General features: G+C 41.0%; 1 protein-coding gene and 1 long non-coding RNA gene across 4 annotated transcripts in view; both read left to right on the top strand.

The window, feature by feature from the left end:
- Positions 1 to 13,224, top strand: part of setbp1 (SET binding protein 1) — a 247,590-nt gene extending 234,366 nt beyond the window's left edge. For all 3 annotated transcript variants that reach the window (XM_033031302.1, XM_033031292.1, XM_033031284.1), the window contains exons 4-5: positions 1,396 to 1,557; positions 9,627 to 13,224. In XM_033031302.1, the coding sequence (XP_032887193.1) occupies positions 1,396 to 1,557; positions 9,627 to 10,195 (731 nt within the window). In that variant the 3' untranslated portion in view covers positions 10,196 to 13,224. The remainder of the gene's footprint in view (positions 1 to 1,395; positions 1,558 to 9,626) is intronic.
- Positions 13,225 to 18,797: 5,573 nt separating this feature from the next.
- Positions 18,798 to 23,006, top strand: LOC116975502. The gene is made up of 3 exons (XR_004412648.1): positions 18,798 to 18,855; positions 20,301 to 20,306; positions 22,996 to 23,006. It is a non-coding gene; the product is annotated as an uncharacterized LOC116975502 (long non-coding RNA).
- Positions 23,007 to 23,298: the final 292 nt, after the last annotated feature.

The following is a 23,298-nucleotide window of genomic DNA, read 5'->3' as shown; positions in this document are numbered from 1 at the left end:
AATTATTTTTGGCATGGTCTAGAACTCAATATGGGATCTTCTCAGTCAGTATGACTCAATTCCAGATCAGACAATAATAACTGATTATACACCATGGAAGCTGTGTTTTTACCATGGAGAGAGACATGAAGAGTAGGGAACTTGAGAAAATTAAAAGGCGTACCTTGAGTACAGTACAGTCGAGAAGGGGCTGAATGTCCTCAGAGGTATGAAGGTAGATGAATCTACTGAACCTGATCAGATATATCCCAAAACACTGTGGGAAGCTAGAGAATAAATTGCAGGAGCCTTAGTTAAGCTATATAAATCATCGTTAGATATGGGTGAGGTGCTGGAAGACCGTAGGATGGCTAAGTTTGTGCATCTAATTAAGGGCTACAAAGTCAAATTTGGGAACTATATATCCTGATCAGCTAGGTAATTGGATCAAGGAATGGCAAATGTAGTTTAATTCAGATGTGTGAAGTGTCGCATTTGGTAAATTAAGTCACAGTAAACGGTAGGGCTCTGAGATGTGTTGTAAAGCAGAGGGATCTAGGAGTACAAGTACATGGTACCCTGATTGTGGTATCACAGATCGATAGGATGGTGAAGAAAGCTTTTGGCATGCTGGCCTGAATCAGTCAGGGAAATGAGTAAAGAAGTTGGGATAGACACAAAAAGCTGGAGTAACTCAGCGGGTCAGACAACATTTCTGGACAAAAGGAATAGGTGACATTTCGGGTTGAGACCCTTCTTCAGAGTTATGTTATCTTACAGTTGTACAAGCTATAAGTGCGACCACACTATGAGTATTGTGTTCAGTTTTGGTCACCCTGCTATAGGAAAAATGCCAATACGCTGGAATGAATGCAGAGAAAACACAAGGATGTTGCCAACTCTCGTAGGCCAAAGCTATAGAGAGAGGTTGAACTGGCTAAGCCTTTATTCCTTGGGGTGCAGAAGGTTGAAGGGTGATCTTATAGAGACGTATAAAATCATGAGAGAATTGATAGGGTGAATCCACAGAATTGTTTCCCGTGGTAGGGGGATTCAAGAACTAGAGGGCATGGGTTGTAGGTGATATTTAATAGGAACCTGAGGGATTATTTTTTCATACTGAGGATGGCAAATATATGGAACGAGCTGGCAGAGGACGTAGTTGAGGCAGGTACAATAACAACATTTAAAATACTTTTGTTCAAGAAAAAATTAGTAAAGCTTTGGAGGACAATGGCCAAACACAGGCGATTTGGACGTGTAGATGGGGCATCTTGGCCAGCATGGGTGAGTTGGGCTGAAGGTCCTGTTTTCATGCTGTTTAACTCTCATAACCTTTGTCCCTGGTGAGAATGAATTTTGTGCCTGACTTTTCAAATAATGCAGTTTATCATGTGTTTCTTTTCCTACTGTTAGGTTTAATAAGCTCACACTCCAAGCTGGACCAAATGACGTTGCACAAACATGATAGTGGCCTTTCCATTGTAACCAGAAAGAAAGCAATTTCTACTGAAAGTATAACAGGATCAACTCTATCATCATCTCCCCCACCTTCACCATCACCATCGTGTGAATCAGGTTAGTTGGCAATATTAATAACTAGAGCCAGGATTTTGCCATAAATGCCATGTGCTTTTTCATGCCTTTTCTGATGATTTCACCAAGATAATGCCTTTTTCTTGATCGAGTGCCTAAATCAGCCTTTTTTTGCCATTTTGCTAAAAGGTCATGCTATTTTCTCTAGTTGTACGGTGATTACAATGACGTTTTCTATGTTAGCACGTTAGTATTAATGTTATTATTAACGTGTTAACATAGTATAAATTACAAGAAAATTTCCACCACCGGGGCGAAACCGGGGGCGCCACCGTCGGTCGTTCATTCATTCGTGCCGCTGCCCGCTGGTTCAGTCTTCTCCAAAATCTATTTATTGCTTTCAGTTTTGCAAACTTCCCACAAGCTTCATCTTCCCTTGAGAAACGTGGTGAAACATTAGTGAATAACTTGTAGGTTTTCAACAAATTAAACTGATAATATTCGTAAAGTTCCTGGCGATGTAGGTAAAGACCTACAAGGAAAATGTGAGAGAGTGATTTTAGCTAACAAAGATCTTGAAGAAATAGAAAACATAGCTAAAGTTCTCAAAGGTAGTTGTAATGCACAAGATATCAACATGAATATAGAGTCTATCTTGTTTTGGGTATGCACCACGTGACATCAGCTGAGATAGAAATAAGTTTTTCACAACTAAAGCATATTCTGTCTGACAGACGGCATAGTTTAACACCAGATAATTTGAATAAAATGCTAGTAATTATGTGCAACCAGGCAACTTTGGTCATTTAATGTAGTATAACATTATATTATCATTTAAAAACATATTTATGTGGTGGAAAAAATGCCTTTTTTGTCAATAAATGCCCTTTTCGTGCCTTTTTTGTAATTTTATTATGCCTTTTTGCCTGCCTATTTCAGAGTTTATAGTGCCTAAATATCCTGGCTCTATTAATAACAATTGAATAGATATACTGAGGTGGTCAGAAACTGACCCTTAAAGCCCATAGAGTGACTGGATTCTCACATTGTGCTTTTGGACATGAAATATTTAAGAAATATGGTATGACTCTTAGCAGTTGCTAGCATTTAACTAATTAGACACATTCTTTCGACCCATATAAAACCATACTGATTTCAATCCAGGATAACCTTTACAAGAAGCATCTCATAGAACACCTCCCACTCAGTCAGCCTTAGCCTACAGATCTCCCGGTTGCTCAGCACTTTAATTCCTCCTCCCATTCCCAATCTGACCTTTATGCCCTGGGCCTCCTCCATTGTCAGAGTGAGCCCCTGTGAAAATTGGAGGAACAGCACCTCATATTTTGCTTGAGTAGCTTACACCCCAACAGTATGAACATTGACTTCTCTACCTTCAAACAGCCCTTGCTTTCCCTCTCTCTCCATCGGTACAACGGGATCTGCGGGTCCTTGTTCATTAGGCAATGAAAGTAAGAATGCAGGTACAGCAGGCAGTGAAGAAAGTGAATGGCATGTTGGCCTTCATAACAAGAGGAGTTGAGTATAGGAGTAAAGAGGTCCTTCTGCAGTTGTACAGGGCCCTAGTGAGACCACACCTGGAGTATTGTGTGCAGTTTTGGTCCCCTAATTTGAGGAAGGACATTCTTGCTATTGAGCGAGTGCAGCGTAGGTTTACAAGATTAATTCCCAGGATGGCGGGATTGTCATATGCTGAGAGAATGGAGCGGCTGGCCTTGTATACTCTGGAATTTAGAAGGATGAGAGGGGATCTTATTGAAACACATAAGATTGTTAAGGGTTTGTACATGCTAGAGGCAGGAAACATGTTCCCGATGTTGGAGGAGTACAGAACCAGAGGCCACAGTTTAAGAATAAAGGGTAAGCCATTTAGAACTGAGACGAGGAAACACTTTTTCACACAGAGAGTTGTGAGTCTGTGGAATTCTCTGCCTCAGAGCGCTGTGGAGGCCGGTTCTCTGGATACGTTCAAGAGAGAGCTAGATAGGGCTCTTAAAAATAGCGGATTCAGGGGGTATGGGGAGAAGGCAGGAACGGGGTACTGATTGGGGATGATCAGCCATGATCACATTGAATGGCGGCGGTGGCTTGAAGGACAGAATGGCCTACTCCTGCACCTATTGTCTATTGTCTATTATCTCCTCCCCACTCCCAGTTCTCCCACCAGTCTTACTGTCTCCGACTACATTCTATCTCTGTCCTGCCCATTCCCCTGACATCAGTCTGAAGAAGGGTCTCAACTCGAAACGTCACCCATTCCTTCTCTCCAGAGATGCTTCCTGTCCCGCTGAGTTACTCCAGCATTTTTTGTCTATCTTCGATTTAAACCAGCATCTGCAGTTCTTTCACACACATCTCATAGAAGTTTACTGTTTAGCCATTTCAATATTCTTTGAGTAGGCTCACTTGCTTTTGGATTTGTTTTTTGCCACCGAGTTTTGATCTGTGTTCTCCATTTCTCACCAGTGCTTACTAAAAAGAGTGGCAGTTTATCATGTGTGACCCTTGAAGGTCACTTGATAGTGTTAATGAACAGGAACCTGGCTGCCATTCTCTCTCCAGGTTATTGATACCTATTGAGCATCTGACGTTTTTACAGTCACTGTAACTACTTGGCTCAGTCAAGCATGATACAACATTTTACCAGCATCATAGTGCTTTCACAAATAGAAAGATTTTGAATTTTATTGATGTTACTTTTAGGATGTATTGGGGCAACATTTTGTGAGATAATTTCTTGTGCAACATTTCCCCAACCACACAATTTTCCTATGACTACCAGAGCCACATAGACTTGAAATGTTCCAAGTTCACTCTCAAGGCTAGACCAACAACCTGCTTCCCCTTAAATCCCACTGGTTCTACAACTCAAACAGCTACCATGGTACAATGTGGTCCTTGGCACTATTAATGATTTAATTCTGTGCATACATCTATAACTTACATTTTGGTACAGGCGCCTTGTTGAATGACCTAAACGATTGGGATCTAATTGAAAATTATTAGGCAGTTTAGGATCAGGTTGCAAGTCTGGGATACTTAATAATCTGAAGGAAGTAAATAATGCTTCTCAAGTCTCAGTTAAACTAATATTACTGAGCTTGATATAATTTGCACAATTTTAATTTAACAGAATATTTCAGGAATGGTTTAATGATTGATGGAAAAGGACTCTTTTATTAACCAGTGCACTTTTTACAAGTTTTGGACAACTACTTCTAAGGCAATAGTGTACTTATGGAAGTGCAGGTTGTTATATAAATTTGGAAAACAGTATCCATTTTGTATACAGTTAGATCCCTGGAAAATAGCAATAAGATAATGTACCATATGATATGGGGGTATCATTATTAAACAGGAAATCAAAAGATCCACTTTCCTTAGGTTCATGCCAAATTTGTGTCTCCTTGTGAGTGCAAATAAAGCCATAGGTTAATGGCTCACCCAAATTGGAACGAGAGAAATTAGACTACCACCTCACCTCAGTTATCAAAATGGAAATTCAATGTGTCTTTTTTTAAATGAGGGAGCAGTATTTTTTTTAATGGGGGGGTTGTCAGGGAATATACCCAGAAACAAGATTTCTAATGTTAGCAAAAATAAGATATGAACATGGGGAATATGAAATGGGAAGTGAATCATGCATACATATCCTGCTTCAATAAGCGAGTTCGGTATTCCGAAAAACACAAGGAATCATGGGATTTGTCAAAGGTCACACTTGATAAACACTCTCGGCAACCATGCCGACGCATGCACACAGAATTGCGCCCCATCCGCAGCCAGGATCGAACCCGGGCCCTGCCGAACCGGCACTGGACCGTTCCCGTCTCCTCCCGAGTGCGTCAGCGGCGTCACGGCACCGCAAGAGTGGAGGGAGCCCCACGGTGACTGAGCTCCTCATGTTGGTGGCGGGGGAAGCTGGAGACCTCCGGGGCGACCCCGGACTGACAGGAGTCAGACGGGAGCGGCGGTCCAGGCCCACAGCCTGCGCGGAGACGAAGCGCCAACCCCAACTCAACCCTGCCTGTCCCGCCGGGCCAATCGACAGTCCTGGACCGACGGGACATCGGCCTGCCGCAGCGGCGGCCCAGGCCCACAGCCAGCGTGGAGAAGAAGACCCAATTACACTGCTCCGGGACGGTGTTCCGTCCGTCCAGGGCCGTTGGTCAACCCAGCGGAACAGGCAGAGTTGCGCTAGAGCCAGCGCTTCCTTTCCGCGCTAGCTGCAAGCCTAGGCTGCCACTTCAACGGACCGGCAACCCGCCAGTCCAGGGCCGTTGGTCAACACGGTGGGACAGGCAGAGCTGAGCTGGAGCCAGTGCCCCCCCACCCCCTCCGCGCTGGCTGCAAACCTGGGCTGCCACTCCCGTCCGACTCCCGCAAGCCCAGGGCCACCCCGGACAGCCCTGGCCGCCCCCAGACAGGGATAGGACACTCGGGAGGGGACGTTGATGGCCCAGCAGCAACTCAACAGCGCCGGAGACCCGAGCCCGACCCGACCACGGACAAAACACAGGTCTACACCCATGCAGCAGCACAGCCGCCGAGAGTGTTTATCGTGAGCGACCCATGACCTGGGCATGAGCAGTCGGAATACCAAACTCGCTTATTACCTGCTGTCTTACATCACAGTGCATCTAAAGATTACACTAAGTCAACTCAACATGGTTAATGCCATTAAGAGATCTTTTTTTTAAATGTTTAAAATAATCAGTGTCCCATGGTTGGCTTGTATATTTGATGATGGATGAAATTCCACGGTGGCAGTTGGAAAGCAAATGTCTTATTTTCAGATTTAAAAAATGTTGGCATGAAAGCTCATCTCTTCCCTTGAAAATGATGACACCATCTCCCGAATCAGCAGAACAAGAGTGTCTTTTAACCTTCAGGTTCCATTTTCATGTTCAGTTTTCTTGCATTCAGATCTTTCTGCTACAACACCAGAAAAGATGCTTGGCTTTGGATGACATTAAGTCTGTCTGAACTACATCTCTGCCCCCCATGTGTCGAAGTAATAAGCAGAAAATATATTGTCTAAATGAGAAAATGGAGAGTTTCTGAGAATTTCCTGTCATTAATTAAAGCTCTTTGAAAGTTCTTGTTTTTAACTTTTTTTTTGAGGGAGGAAAGTGATCTACAAATGAACCCAGCTGTTCAGTGAAACTTGGTGGGAATCTCCGAAGGCATTTAATAATAGCAATTAAGCAGGACTGAAACATGACCTGCTTTGGACTAAAATGACTGCATTCATGCATTTTGAAATGATACACATGTTGAAAGCAATCCTTATAACCCCTTGAAAATATTATTTAATTACATTTTCTATGTAAAGAAATTATGCAACAACAATGTTTTCAATTTTTTTTTAGAGAAACAAGGATAAAACAATCTCTTTGAAGGCATATGGTGACTCTCGAAGGTCCACTTGTTTATCACCCACACCTAATGAAGGAGTGTGAATATTATTATGTGGCCCTGATCATAAAAAACATGGACATTTTCTATTGGGGAGTACTGGAAACCTTTTAGCAGCATCAGGAATAGCTGTAATACTTATTGCTCCAGACTTCCAGTCATAAAAGTACTCCATTACTTTTTAGCTGCCTCTACACAAGTTATGCCAAATATTTGAATTTAAATTCTCAGCACTTAGTCTATTTGAATATTAAAGGAACATGGACAAGTAATAGCATTTGGCTTACCTGAATAACAGCTTTCCCATTAAGACATCCAACTATATGTTGAATGGCTATAATATTTTGATTATACAATCTCTGGTAAAACATTTATCATAACTTTGACTGACAAATGGTTTATCCTGACCCTGTTCTAAATCTACATTGCATTAATTTAAATATATGTTCTATCTTTTGATTACCTTATCAAAACTATTTATTAATTTACTTATCACTTACTTATTGACCACAGAATTTAAGTTTTTGCATTTATGCAGTGTTTATCATTTGAAATAGATCCCCAGGTAAAATAATGCACGATCCTGAAGTTATTTAGATGTGCTGACATGGCAGGGTCTTTCTGGTTGCATAAACCATGCTGTGGAATAGTTCACAAGTTATAGGAGTAGAATTAGGCCATTTGGCCCATCGAGTCTACTCTGCCATTCAATCCCATTTTCCTGCCTTCTCCCGATAACCCTTGACACCTGTTCTAATCAAGAATTTGGCTATCTCATCCTTAAAAATATCTACTGACAGCATCCACAGCCCTCAGTGGCAATGAGTTCCACAGATTAACTACCCTCTGACTCAAAGAAGGCCCTTTAATTCTGAGGCTATGACCTCTGGTCCTTGGCTCTCCCACCAGTGGAAACATCCTTTCTACATCCACTCTATGCCTTTCATTATTCTGTACGTTTCAATGAGGTCCCCCCTCAACCTTCTAAACTCCAGCAAGTAGAGGCCCAGTGCTGTCAAACACTCATCATATGCTAACCCACTCATTCCTGGAATCATTCTTGTAAACCTCCTCTGGACCCTCTCCAGAGCCAGCACATCCTTACTCAGAAATGGGGCCCAAATTTACTCACAGTACTCCAAATGTGGCCTGACCAGTGCCTTACAGAGCCTCTACATTACATCTAGTATAATTTATCCATGATAATCTTATGATTTTATCTTCTCCCTTCATCTTTTTCATTGAGACTGCAAGGTACATTTGGGCATTGTAATGCACTTTAGCGAATGTGTGTAGAGAATCTTTGCTTAGGTATCAGTTGACAAAGGCAGCGTTGTAATACAGGTATCATTCTTCAGGTTTCATTAACTGTGTCATCAGTACCAAGTTCAACAATTACTAGTTTCCAGATGCCGATTAAATTTTAATATTGAATGACAAACCATAGAACATTATTACTGTTAATGAAAATAATCAATTTTCAGAAAATATTAGCCAGATATGTGGCAATTATTGTAATATAACTGAGAATTAATTGATACCTGTTATTGATTATGCAAAATGCACTTTAGGTGCCTTCACATTTTGATAACACTATCTTTGCATCAATATACATGTTACTCTGATTCATTATAGTAAAAACTGTGCACTATTATTGACGTTTAATTGATTATAACTCATTCTATAAAATAAATCAAACATATTTTCATAAGGTTGTTTTAATTATTTATTTGATACTAATGAGGAATAAGGCTAATGTGGGATTTCTTAACACCTGATTATAAACACCCTCCTATTCAATGCAATTATTTCAAAGCGAATAGAGAGATAATCAATACTTTAACCCCACACCCTTCTTGAAATTGTTTTTCATTAAGACCATTGTTTTTTCTGTTCTTGTTTTGGAGGAGACATTAAAAAATAATGTGAGACAATGACATTTCAGAGATCAACAAGTAAGTTGATGGAAACTCTATTTCCTGAGCAGGTTGTATGGCTGAGCTTCTACCATGGTCATTTTGGTACTTTAAATAATAAGTTGTCTGTAACTTATAATGCATCATTTATCCATTTTAACACCAGTGTGGCAATGAACAATGTATAATTCACGCTGCTCTAGATGTCAGCTGATCTACATCGGTGAGACTAGCGGAAGTTGGGCGATCGTTTCGCCGAACACCTCCGCTCGGTCCGCAATAACCTACCTGACCTCCCGGTGGCTCAGCACTTGAACTCCCCCTCCCATTCCCAATCCGACCTCTCTGTCCTGGGTCTCCTCCATTGCCAAAGTGAGCAACACCGGAAATTGGAGGAACAGCACCTTATATTCCGCTTGGGGAGTCTGCATCCTGCGGGCATGAACATTGAATTCTCCCAATTTTGTTAGCCTATGCTGTCTCCTCCCCTTCCTCAGCCCTCGGGCTGTCTCCTCCCATCCCCCAGCCCTCGGGCTCCTCCTCCTCCTTTTTCCTTCCTTCTCCCCGCCACCCCCTATCAGTCTGAAGAAGGGTTTCGGCCCGAAACGTTGCCTATTTCCTTCGCTCCATAGATGCTGCTGCACCCTCTGAGTTTCTCCAGCATTTTTGTGTACCAATGTATAATTCCATACTGGTAATAAAGTGATCATAACCTTTTGATGATTATAATAATTACTTGTGCTTCTCTCCATTTAGTTAAAAGTCCTACTTCTTCACCGAGAAGAAAGCTGAAGAGAAGGGAAATTGAAGCTATTCAATGTGAAGTCAGGAAGATGTGCAATTATGACAAAATTCTTGCAACGAAAAAGAACTTGGACCATGTCAACAAGATCCTGAAAGCCAAAAGACTGCAAAGACAGTCAAAGACTGGCAATAATATAGTAAAAAAGAGGAGAGGCCGTCCGAGGAAGCACCCTTTGCCACTGGATGATGACTTAACAGACCAGATGCCAGTATTGGAGAAGTGTGTGGATCTTCCAAGTAAACGAGGCTTGAGATACAATTTAGCTCCTGAAATGCTGGCTACAGCCAGTCAGGACACAGTCATGGACACAATTGAAGCTGTAATATGCATGGTACAGCAACAAAAGCCTAAGTCAGATAAAGGCACCAAGAGAAAGCAGAAAGAGGAAAGTGGACAAAATGTGAAGAGACATAGGAAGTCCAAAGAAACTGAAAAAGAGGCAATCACCACAAATTCTAAAAGGTACAACAGCTTGAATATATCTGCCACCAGCTACCAATCAACAGCCACCAGTCACTGAAACCTTCCTGCACTTTAATATTACTTGGTGAATGAGAAGGGAATGACTAAGATTCAGATGTTGGAAAATTAAAAAATGATAACCATTTTCTCATGCAATCCACTATATAAAAGGGATGGCCTCATTCCAGCATTCACTGCATTCTTTGCAAGTACCAGACACTCCTGTCAATATCTGGTATTTCGACATGTCAATTAATTTTCACAATTTTGTACAAACATTCCTTCTCCCTGTTAACTGCGCTCTATCCACGGACCCATTATTTGCGAAGTGAGCAACATGTAATGGCGTATAAAAGGGTAAGCTAGTGCAAGTACTTTTGGCAGCCTTTTAGAAGAATGTATTATTGAAATGTTCCTTGGGAAGGCAGGCAGAAATAACATTACGCTTGCAACAGCGTTTCTTATATACTGGATTTATAATCAATATATGCTAGTTGATAAAAGAAGAAAGAAAGAAATTTTAAAATATTCTTGCCGACATTCAGGCAATACTGTACTCACAGAGCCTTAAATGCAAAAGTGTTATCCATGTAAAGCACTTTCTGCTTCAGTTCAACATATGCTCTTGGAAACTCAGCAGAAACAAAAGTCATAAAGGAATTTTCAATCAATAAATGTCCCTGGTTTATTTTATGTATTGAAAATAAATGTTTCCCCCTTGATGGACAACCATGCCAGAAAGTGACATTAATCAGAAATAATGGATCTGAAAGAGTTCCGTAGCACACAATATATTCAGCCTAAACTTCTCAAGGGGTTTGCTGGATTTCCTATTTTCACCTACACTTATCACTGGGCATTTCCTTTGAGAAGCAATATCATGAGAGGCTATAAAAAAAATTGAATCAAAATATTCTTTTAACAGAGAGATTTGCATCAGTTCCCCCATCCCCGCACTCCAAGAAATAATTAATCTCCAACTCTCGCACTTGTCCCGAAAATCTTTGAGCAATTAAGTTCACAAGTGACTTTCTGTAAAGGTAGGAATTGACGTTGTAATCTAGATCATTTAAAATATAACAATGTGTGCCCTATCGTATGGCCTTACAGTTTTCCAAAGTAAATAGATGTTAACGAAAAAAATTAAATATATATTTTCTGCGATTATCTAAGTTTCACAGCAAGCTTATTCATGCAATATTTATGTGACTGTTCTCCAAAATTATTACATTTACACTATGAGAAATGGCCCAAATTTGTGCACAGTATTACTATGAAATTAGCTCTCACCTCTGAACACATTAAAAATAAACATCTAAAATACTCAAAGAACATATTGAATATTTTCCATTAAAATGTATAACAAATTGTCACCATCCCTTGCTCCAGTGAACACAGTGGAATATACATTGGGACGGTCAGATTATAGAAATTGTCTTATCAAATGGTATACCCTAATCATCAATTGTCATTTCAAAGTCAATCACTGATGAAGAAAACATTCTGCTGCAAAGGGATGTCTTGTTTAACCACGTTCCAGTTCACAGTGTTAGTGGGGTCTCACCTTTTCCCAGACTATTGTATGCAAATAATCAGATACTTAATATCAAAGACTTGGATGTTTTACTTTATCCCCAGAGTAGTGGTTATCTTGTATCCTGGTAATTGTGTTTTTTATTTCCTTTGTGAAAATTCAATGAAAACATGTTACCTTAAGCTTTTGAATTTCTGTATTTAATTTTCCCTTATGCAAAAAGAAATTAAGTGTTCTTATGATGATAATCCAAAACATATTTTCAATTATTTTTAAAAACGAGTAATTGTGACTGCAGTTATATTTAGGCAAAATGTTTATATCATGGCAGCCTTAATTCAGTCCAAAACAGTAACCTGTTGTACATAATGTAATTACACATCTTTGACCTGCATGGGTTCAAACCGTCTGAATCATCTTGTCTGTGTAATTGTCATTTTAACTGTTTTTCAATCAAGTTTAACAAATCATTTTGATGCCAAACAGTTGTTAATGCATCTGGGGTTTGGGAATGGGGCTAATTGAAGTTGGGGGAGGAGGGGGTGGTGGCGGGGGAGAGGGCGAAATTCATATATCCTACAATATACAAGTTTAAAAGTAAATGTGTAGGAAAGAACTGCAGATGCTGGTTTAAATTAAAGGTAGACACAAAATGCTGGAGTAACTCAGCGGGTCAGGCAGCATCTCTGGAGAGAAGGAATGGGTGACGTTTCTGGTCGAGACCCTTCTAACTCTTGCCTTTAAAATTTGGTACTTAAGAGTCACAGAAGCAAAACCATTAAAATGACAATTACATAATTGTTTAAAATGGATCACAACATTACGAAATTTAATCAGCATGGAGGTACAGTAAATTTTTGGTCTGATATAGCACAGTATAGTGCTGATGTGAAATAATGTATTGTATCATAACTAGTGAAAAGCCTACTAAGGTTGCAACACTAAAACAATACAAAGACATTGAAAGAACTGCCAAATGTTCTACACGGGTGTCCTAGTCAAATCCCAGTGTTTTGTTTGTACTCTGGTTTTTATTTAGGAAGAAGAGCAATTTTTGCCGAAAATTGATAAGACTACAAATGAAGTTTCAAAAAAATGTACCTTTAAACGTGGGGCACAAGATCCTTTTACATAGTGCTGGCTTATTTTAGTCTGTATTCATAGTGTTTTTAAACCTTTTTTAGAGTGTATTTGCATGTTATTATACTTGACTGTATGTACACATATTTTAGACAAATATTATATTTGTATTCTAATTAAACATAGAGCAAACTTGTACATTGTTGTTTGAAATGTTTTTTGTAACAGTTTTTATTCATGAAGCATTTTTGTACATTGAATAGATATGAACTGCTGTTGATTGGCGCTTATGTATTTGGCATGCTGATTGTCATGCTTCTACATATAGTTGTTGGTTTTTAAAACTTTTTTTCCGAAAGAAGCTCATTGTTTTGCTGCCGAAATCAGGTTAGCAATAGAGCACTTACTGAAAAGTAATCTGTTCATATGTTATTCATTGTGTGAAAATAAAGAAACTTAATCGAAACCAACAACCAGTATTGGAAATGTCATCTTTCTCTAAATGGCTTGATCTGCCTTTGCACATTCTGAGAGAGTTCCTGCATCTCTTGAAAGAACCCCGAGGCCAGCTAACTGGTCATGTCTTGCCACAATGCTGTGAAATAAAACGTAATACCTTCAGTGCAATTTCAATAAATGAGAGGTTTTCTGCATCTCACCAATAGCAATTAATATATGAACACCCAACAAATACACTGAGCTGATGTTGTTAGCATTAACCAGATGTTGTTAGCATTAATCCAGATTTTTCTAATCAATTAAGCAAGTTTGTTAAGAAAGGCACATGTTCAAATATTTTTATTTCGCCTATTCACATATTGCAGAGAGAACAGCAACAAACAGTCCCTTCGACCCACCTTGTTCATGCTGACCAAGTTGGCATGCTGGACAAATACTATTTGCCCACTCTTAGTCCATATCACTCTGATCCCCTCCTATCCATATTTCTGTCTCAATAACTTTCAAAAGTCTAATTGAATCTGCTTCTATAACTTTCCAGCCCATCCAACCTCTCAAGCCCACAAACACAGATATTGTCCTGGGGAATTTATTTTGCATTCTTTCCAACTTAATGACATCCTTTTATAGAGTGCAAATAGAACTGCACATGGTACTCCCAAGTGTAGTCTCACCAACAACTGGTACAGCTGCATCATTGACTCAATATTCTTCCCATTTAAGCCAAGTATAGCAAATGTCATCTTCAGCAGACTGTCCACGTGACACACCACTATTAGGAACCATACACCTGTACTCCCATAACTCCCTGCCCCACAACACTCTCCAGACCTTCACCATTTACTGTATCATTCCTGCCCTGGTTTAATGTACCAAAGCACAACACCTCACACTTGTCAAATTTAAATTCAATTTGCCATTCATTGGTCCACCTTCCCAACTGATCTAGATCTGTTGTAACCTTAAATATCCTTCCCCGCTGTCCAATATATCACCAATTTTGTGCCATCTACATATTTACTTGCAATGGTAAGTCATCCAAATCACTAATGGAGATGGGAAAACGGTGGACCCCTACAGCACTGACCCCCTACAGCACTCCACTAGGACAGAACCTCAATCCAAAAAACACCCTTTACAACTACCCTTTGACACATTGCAAACAAATTTTCAATCCAATTTGCAAGCTCACCTTAGATTCCTTGCATAATAGCCTACCATGTGGGACCATGTCAAAGGTCTGACTAAGTCCATATAGACAATGTCCACTGCCCTGCCCTGCCCTATCAATCCTCTTGATGACCTTTTCAAAAAACAATATTAGATTTGTGAGATACAATTCCCCACACACATCACCATGCTAACTATTCCTAATCAGTCTGTGCCTATCTAAATGCCGGTCGATCCTGTTCCTAATAATCACCTCCAACAACCTTCCCAACACTAACATCAGACTCACCAGCCTCTAGTTCCCTGGCTTGTCCGTGCTGCCATTAGACACCCTCCAGTGTACTGAAACTTCACATGTGGCTAAAGATGATGAAAATATCTCTGCAATTCTTCCCTTGCTTCCCACAAGGTCTGACAATGTACTTGGTCAGTCTCTGGGGCTTAATCCACCTTAGTGAGCTTTAAAACTCCCAGTATCTCCTCTTTCTTTATTACTATTTGATCTAAGATATCACAACTCCTATGCTTCAATTCCTTAGCTTCTAAAACTGATGAGAACTATTAATTTAGTATCTGCCCCCCCATCCCTCAAAGATGGCCAAGCTGATCTTTAAGGGGTCATATTCTACCCCTCGCCACTCTATTATCCCAAATATATCGGTAGCATCTTTTGGGATACAGCCAGTCTTGCCAGCCAGCTCCATTTCATATCCTTTTGCCCTCCTGAATGCCTGTTTAAGTATACTCCTACACTTCTTGTACTCAAGGAGGGCTTTGTTTTATCCTGACTGCCTAAATCTGATGATGCCTGTTTCCTGACCAAAGTCTCGACCAAAGTCTCAACATCTCTTATCAATCAGGGTTTCCAAAACTTGCAAGTCCTGCCTTTCACTCTAAAAAGGAATATGTTTCCCCTGAAGTCTTGCTAACTCACTTTTAAAACCTCCCACTGCTGTTCCCTTACCTGTAAACAAACTCTCCCAAACGACCTCTGCAAGTTCCCGACTAATGCTTTCAAAATCGTCCTTACCCCAAATTTTACCGTACCTTGTGCCTCAGTCCTATCTTTTTCCATAGGTTCCTCTGGCAGCTCATTCCTCATACGGAGTACCATCTGAGTGAAAATGTTTAGGCTTAGGTTTATTGTTGTTATGTGTACTGAGGTACAGTGAAAAGGTTTGTCTTGCATGTTATTGAATCAGATCAGATAATACTGTACGTTAAACTCAAGTACGATAGGTAGAGCAAAGAAAAAGATATGGAGCATAATATAGTTCTCAGCATTGCACTGCTTTAGTACGTTAGACAACGTCCGATGTCCACAGGTGAATCAGACACTACGCCAACTATAGAGCTATAGAGAAAAAACACGAAAAGTGCTGGAGCAACTCTGCAGGTCAGGAAGCTATAGAGGAAGTGGATACAATTATGACTTTTTAAAAGACATTTGGACAGATATATGGATAGTAGTCAGGAGGGATATGAGCCACATGCAGGCAAATGGAACTAGCACAGTATGTCAACTAGATCAGTGTGAACAGGGTAGGCCGAAGGGCCGGATTCTGTGTTACATAGCTCTTTGATTCTACAACCATTCCAGCTTTATGTATACTGCCCCCAGCAAATGCCTCTTATTTTTAATTTATGGTACTATAAGGACCGTACATTATAGCAGCCAATTTCCTTTTCTGAACTAATTAGAACCATGGAGATTAGGGAAGAATGAGAGCGATTCAACCAAAATGCATGTGCCAATTTATAACTTGAACAATTCAAAACTAATTCTGATGCCCTGATTAGATCCCAATTGAACTCGTCAATAATCTTCTGTCACCTTTGATTCATTGAAATGTTTCCACAAAAAGACAATTGACATCTACGGCTAAATAATTGTACAAAATACTATGTATTGAACTATATGAGGTTACAAAAGGAAATTAAATTGCTTTTACTTGAATATGTCACTGAATGTTCTAAATAATTAAACTTTATAAGATTGAATAATGGCATTAATATTTGGAATATCATCTCTCTTGTTATAATTGTTATTTATAATATTTTGAAGTTAACAACTGACTAGTCATCAATTTCTGCCCACTGTTGAGAGACCAGTGAAACTGGACTTTCTCTGCAAATACCAGTTATCATTTAAAATAATCTAATACAAGTAAAGCAAATATTACAGAACCAAGGTCCAAAATGAATCAAAAAACATTCAGCTTACAACCCAACGTTAAGAATATTGAATTCTCCACTTTTAGGTAACCTCTAACTATCCCCTCCCCCCCCCCTCCCACTTTCAACCACAACCCCCCCCCCCCCCCCCCCCCCCCCACTCTCCATGCCTCACCTAGACTCCCACCTATTTTACCCCTCCACACAACCCCCCCCCCCCCCTAGTTTCACTATCTGTAACTCTTCAAACCTGCCTCACACCCACCATCCTTGTCTCTGGTCTGTGTTCCAACTGTCTGCCTGTGAAAGCACACCCTCACCTCTATCGACATATTACCTGCTACGCATTTTCCTGCCTCCCTAAGGAAGGTGAAGTGTATATGTAATATATTGCATGAGAAAGCTATAAAACTGGGTACAATTGCGACATTAAAAAGGCATTTTAACAGGCACATGATAGGAAAGGTTGAAAAGAAGGTTGACCAAACTGAGGCAATTGGGACGAGCTGAGTTATAAAACCTGTTCACCATGGTGAATTAGGCCATTGGGCCTGTTTCTGTGCTGTTTGACTATGAGGGTGGAGGACATTGTCTACATTGACTTTGGCAAGGCCTTTGACATGGTTCTATCATGGTACCCAGGTCCAAAAGATTAGATCACATGGGATTGAGGAAGAATTAAACCCCTGTCTCACGGTGTGAGTTGACCCACGAGGTACTCCGAGTTTAAAACAAATTTAACTCGTGGTAATAACGTACGATTAACGTAGCTGTAACGTCGGAACTCATGGACGCAACTTAGGGACTCGTGGCGCTAACGGCAGGTACCCGTGAAACTTGGTAACTCTTGGAAAAATTCAAACATGTTTAAACTTTTCCACAAGTAAAATGTACTGCTGAAGTTAAAAATTGAAACATTTAAACTTGTTTTAAGAACGTAGTGGCCCGTACGTTTACCTTAGTATCTCGTGAGTCTACCGTGGGAACTCTTTAACTCAGCGGGCAGGCAGCATTAGCGTTCATAGAGCGGGATCTTTTGAAGAATATCTGGGTGCGAGGATTAACCGGATCGGAAGATTTAGCGAGAGCCCAGTGCAATTAGCCATCTGGTTAGACAAGACCAGGCTTAAACCTAATGAGAAAGCTAAGCTTGCTAAAGAGGTTGTGATATATCTATTTTATCCTTTAATCTTGGACGAGGTTTGGCAAAACACGTCGCCAAGTTTGGATGACGTTTCCAGAAAGTTTGTCAAAGATATATTACATCTTCCAATTAGTATTGGTGATAGTCTTTTGTCCTGCAGGGTTCGTAATTGGGCCTTGATATCCCTAAATTGTTCATCGTTACGGTTATTAGAAAGTACTCCAGCACTCATAGTGTGACTTCCCAGTTTCACACTTGCAATACGAAACCGTTTTACGTTGCGATCGGAATCAGAGGTAAAATGTAATAAAAACTTCCTGCTCTTAGTCTTAAGTTCAAATTGTACCAAATGTTTCTCCCTCATGCGTTAGAGTGAGTTTGACTTGAGTATTATCCGTTACAATGTCATTCTTCAAGCCAATTTAAGCCTTTATTTGTGTATGACGATTCCCTGTGGGTAAGTTGAAACTTTGTTTTTGTTTATTAATCTGCAGAATACCAAGTCGCAGATAGACAACATAAGATGGAGTATCTCAGCGGGCCGGGCCAGGCAGCAGCTCTGGAGATAAGGAATAGGTGATGTTTTGGATCGAGACCCTTCTTGTCCTTTTCTCCAGAGATGCTGTCTGTCCCGCTGAGCTACTCCGGCTTTTTCTCTCTCCTCATGGGTTTAAACCAGCATCTGCAGTTCCTTCCCACACGCTTCAACACTACAGGAGAGCCCGGTGTGGGGACTCGACCCAGTCGAGGGATGGCCGCTTCTTGCTCAGGCTTCAGGAAGCCGGTACAATGGAGAGGTACGAGGCTGCCATGGTCCTTGGAGCACTCGGGAATGCCATGGGCTATTATAACGTTACGGGTCACGGGTGCAACAAAGCTGGATTCAAGCTGACCGAGTCTGAATTATCAGCAGAGATAGACATAATGGTTTTAAAACCATTTCAGTGGAGGGCTCCATTCGATACGCTCATGCACATGGCGACCGACGAAGCTTTGGTTTGTGGTGAGTTTTCTATTCTCGAGTCCTATTCTTTATTGTTTATGTATGACTCCAGTTTGTCCCATGGTATTGTTATCCATCTTGCTTGCCTTACACACTGCCCGCCCACCAACACGCTTCATTCACACGAATACATGACACACGTAATCCTCGCGTGTTGTGAACTATGCTGGCACTAAAGTAGAAATAAACGCTTCGGGTATCACTGCTCCAGTGCTGCCCACCTCTTGCTTCGGGCGACTCTTTTTTTGGCCTCTATCCCTCTAAACCTCTCATACCCACCAGGTTTCTGCAGAGTCTACAGTACAGCAAGGCTTGTGTTCCATTCAATATTTCCGCCACCATCTCCCACTACCCTGGTAGTTACTCAAGAGTAACTCGGGAGAGGAACTTAGTAACTCGGGAGACGAACTTGGAACATCGCAGAAAACGGCAAACTTGTCATGCCCGTGGGAACTCGGTTAAACTCTTGATCATACACTTGGGATCTCGTACACAACCACGAGTCTTTCACTCGGGGTACCTCGTGGGTCAGCTCGCATCGTGAGAGTGCTTTTAGCTATATGGATGTTAAATTGGTTTGGTGGAAGTCATCAGAATATGGAGTGTTTTTTTTTCAGATTCACAAGGCCTGTGATCAGTGGTGTGCCACAGAGATTGATGCTGGGTCTACCATTATTTTTTCATCTATATTAACAATTTGGATGACAATGTCATAAATGTGGTTGGTAACTTTGCGGATGACAACAACATTGGTTGTATAGTGGACAGTGAAGAGGATGATATAAGATTGCAACAAAGACATCGATCAACTGGAGAAGTGAGCCAAAGAATGGCAAACGGACTTTAACTCAGGTAAGTGTAAGGTGTTGCATGTTGGTAAATTAAACTAAAATAGGACATAACCATAAATGGTATCACCCTAAAGAGTGTTGTAGAACAAAGAGATCTAGAGCTATATGTACATTGTTCCCTGAAAGTGGAGACGCAGGTGGACAGGTTGGAGAAGGCAGCATTTGGCACTGACTATAGGAGTTGGGACGTCATGTTACAACTGTATAAGCCATTGGTGAGATTAAACTTAGAACATTGAATGCCGTTTTGGTTGCCATACTATAGGATGGATGTAGAAGCTATGGAGAAATTGCAGAATTTCACTAGGATGTTGCCAGAGTGCAAGCATGGAGAGGATGAACAAACTTGAATTATTTTTGTTGGGGCCATGTAATAGTGGTGTGTGTGCTACGGTACTGGGTAGGGCTCTGGAGAATGGTGTAAAACAGAGTGACCTCTGTAGGGGTGCAGATACACAGTTCCCTGAAAGTGGTGACAGGTAGAAAGAGTGGTGAAGAGGAAGAGAGGGTGGAGGGAGAGGAGGGTAAAGAGGGGAGGGGGAGCGAGAGCGAGGGAGAGGAGGGGAGAAAGTGGGAGAGAGAAAGAAAAAGAAAAAAACCTCTGGCTGTACCTATGGTAGCATTGTTCTCATTCATCAACCACCCCAGAATAGGTAAAGACCCCAAAGGGCTGCTGAAGAAGAATCTGGAGTCCTGCTTCTGTGTGGTTTGCATCAACACTGCCATTGGTGATACATGATGGGTTAGGTTGGTGTGTTATTGGGAATAATTGTTCTCTCCTTCCACTGTTTGATCAAAGCTTCCACATGCTCATGGTAGAGATCCTAAATGTTTGGTGCCTTCCTGGTGCTCCAATACTTTGTGTGGTTGTGAATCAGGGATCAAGTACATAAGGTGGTAAAGAAGAGAGATGGCATGCTTTCTTTCATTGGCAGTGACATGGAATATAGAAGTTGGGACATTATGTTCCAATTTTACATATCACTTATTGGACTGCATCTGGCATATTATGTGCTGGTCTCATTGTCACACTATAGGTAGGATGTGCTGGTGCCAGAGAAAGTGCCCAGGAGATTCACCAGAATGTTGCCTGGAGTGGAGGAATTTAGTAATGGGGGGAGAGAGATGGATGAGTTTATTTTCCCTGGAGCAAAGGTAACTGAAGGTTCCGTCTCAATGAATGTCTGCCTGGGGTGGGATGTTCAGTCACTAGAAAATAAAGTGGAGAACGTAAGAGCAACGCTGCTTTATCAAAGGGAGATGAGGTGCACTCTGTTTCACAGAGACATGGCTCACCCTCAGCCATCCAGCCCAAAGTTTTCTCCATGCATAAATACCTAGGCATGCATATCTCTGAAGATCTGTCCTGGATCCAGCACATTGATGCAATCATGAGGAAAGCCTATCAAGTCTTTTGAACATTGAGGAGATTCAGTATGTCAACAAACACTCTATTAAACTTTAACAGGTGTAAGGTAGAGAGCATATTGACTGGTTGCATCTTGGCCTAGTACGACAATTCGAATGTCCAGAATGAAGATTGCAAAAAGTGGTGAACACTGCCCAGTCCATCACAGGTACTGACCTCCCCATCATCGTAGAGATCTCCAACTGCCTCAAAAAGTCAGCCAGCATCTTTAGAGATCCACACCTCCCTGACCACACTCTAATTTCACTCCTGCCATCAGGAAGAAGGTATGGGAGCCTGAAAAATGTTACAACCAGGTTCAGGAGCAGCTTCTTCCCAACAATCATCAGGCTATTAAACACTACAACCTCAAAATAAACCCTGAACTACATTGATTTGAAGGGCATTGTTTTTGTCTATGCACTATTATTGTGCCTGTGCCCCAGTCTGATGAAGGGTCTCGACCCAAAATGTCACCTATTCCTTTTCTCCACAGAGATGCTGCCTAACCCGCTGAGTTACTCCAGCATTTAGTGTCTATTTTCTGAAACGTTATTGGTTGTGAGATAAATGCTGACCAATACATAAGAATTTAATAGATCCTTAAATAGGATGGATGTGAAAGGTTGAAGACATTTATCTTGTTTGGATTAAAAACAAAATACCTAGTCGCTACTGCCAAAGGGTCTAATGGAAGCAAACATGCACACTAATATAGGCAGCTGTAGTTCCCACATTGCGTCTGGTAAAGAAATGGAATTTTAAATAGTTTTGAAGGAAAATTCTCCATCTATCATTTTTCAAGATGTATTTGCACAAATGAACAGTAATGCGGTTCACAAAAATGTATATTTCAAAGGTATAAGCTATCAGGCCAGAAATACATTTATTTCCTGTCAGAAACCATAAATGGCTCATCTGCCATTGATATAATAGCAGACTGATAACTTGCTCATCCCAAACTGACGGACGCAGAGAGATCTGAATTGGATCTGACAGCCTTGTTGAAAGAAGTCATCCAAAGAATAGAGTCATCATTATAAAGAAAGATACTCATTTTAGAAAGCTTTGGAGCTGAAGTTTGTTCATTGCCCGTCGTCTCTTTAATTGCATATATCTGATGATTGGACAGTTTGCCTGATGCTAACATAAACTACTTGCACATTCAGAAATGTTATCTTTATAATGATCTTGGGGAGTTAAAGTAGGAAAATAAGGTCTCAATGACTCTTAAAATGACAATCTTTGGAATCGATTTGAGTAATCTGATGCCTGAAGCAACTAATTCAACAAAACTTCAAGCACTGCTGAGAATCAGTCAGCCAGCGTGCCTCACAAATGGAACCTGAAATCTTCAGTACAGAGTCACCCACTTGACCGCTTCATAACATTTCAAATTACTGCTGTAATCCCATCAATAAAAATATGTATCTAATTCCCCACTCTCATGACTGTCTCAATTCATCCTGAGTCCAGCCAATGCAATAGACACAGACCAGCTACCCTATTGCATTTACTCCATGCTTAACCCAACATACAACAGTAAGGTTAAGCAGACATCAAAGATCAGGATATTTGAGACAGATTACAACAGTGACTGCACTTCAGAACTACTCACTGGCTATGAGGCCCTTGGCACATTCTAAGTTTCTGCTAAACCTCTGTTAATGCAAACCGAGCTTCAAAAAACACTCATAGATTGGAGGCCACTCTTGGACATGAAACCATTTGGGAAAGAAGCTAAAGATAGACACAAAGTGCTGGAGTAACTCAGCGGGTCAGGCAGCACCTCTCGGGAAAAAGGATAGGTGACCTTTCGGTTCGAGACCCTTCTTCAAACTGGAAGGGGTGAAAACTGATGGGGGAAAAAAGGCCAGGACCCATCAAGGCCAGCAGCAAATGACCTCAGGCAGGGAGGTGCCCTGATCGGCCCATTGTTGGCTAGGGAATGTGTGTGATCTCAAGAGGGATACAAGGTGGTGAACTGTGGAACTGCATAAATGATTAGGGTTGAGGAAGGGGACAAGAGGGGAGGGGCGGGGAGTGTTTTTATATATTACTTAAAATTGGAGAATTTAACGTTGATACGACTGGGTTGTAAGCCACCTAAACGAAATATGAGGTGAGAAGAGGCTACTTTGGTTCTGGTATTATGTATTGAGAGAGTGCCCTTCTTCTGACGGAACTCCAACCTTTTGTTTCATGTTGACATAAAAAACCTCTACACTTAGTTTAGTTTAGTTTAGAGATACACTGTGAAAACAGGCCCTCCGGCCCACCAAGTCCACACTGACCAACGACCCCTGCACATTAGCACCGTCCTTCACACACTAGGGA

Source organism: Amblyraja radiata, chromosome 1 (genome assembly GCF_010909765.2).
Source record: "Amblyraja radiata isolate CabotCenter1 chromosome 1, sAmbRad1.1.pri, whole genome shotgun sequence".
Lineage (NCBI taxonomy): Eukaryota > Metazoa > Chordata > Chondrichthyes > Rajiformes > Rajidae > Amblyraja > Amblyraja radiata.
Note: the sequence above shows the minus strand (reverse complement) of the source record. Positions and strands in the feature narration are given on the sequence as shown.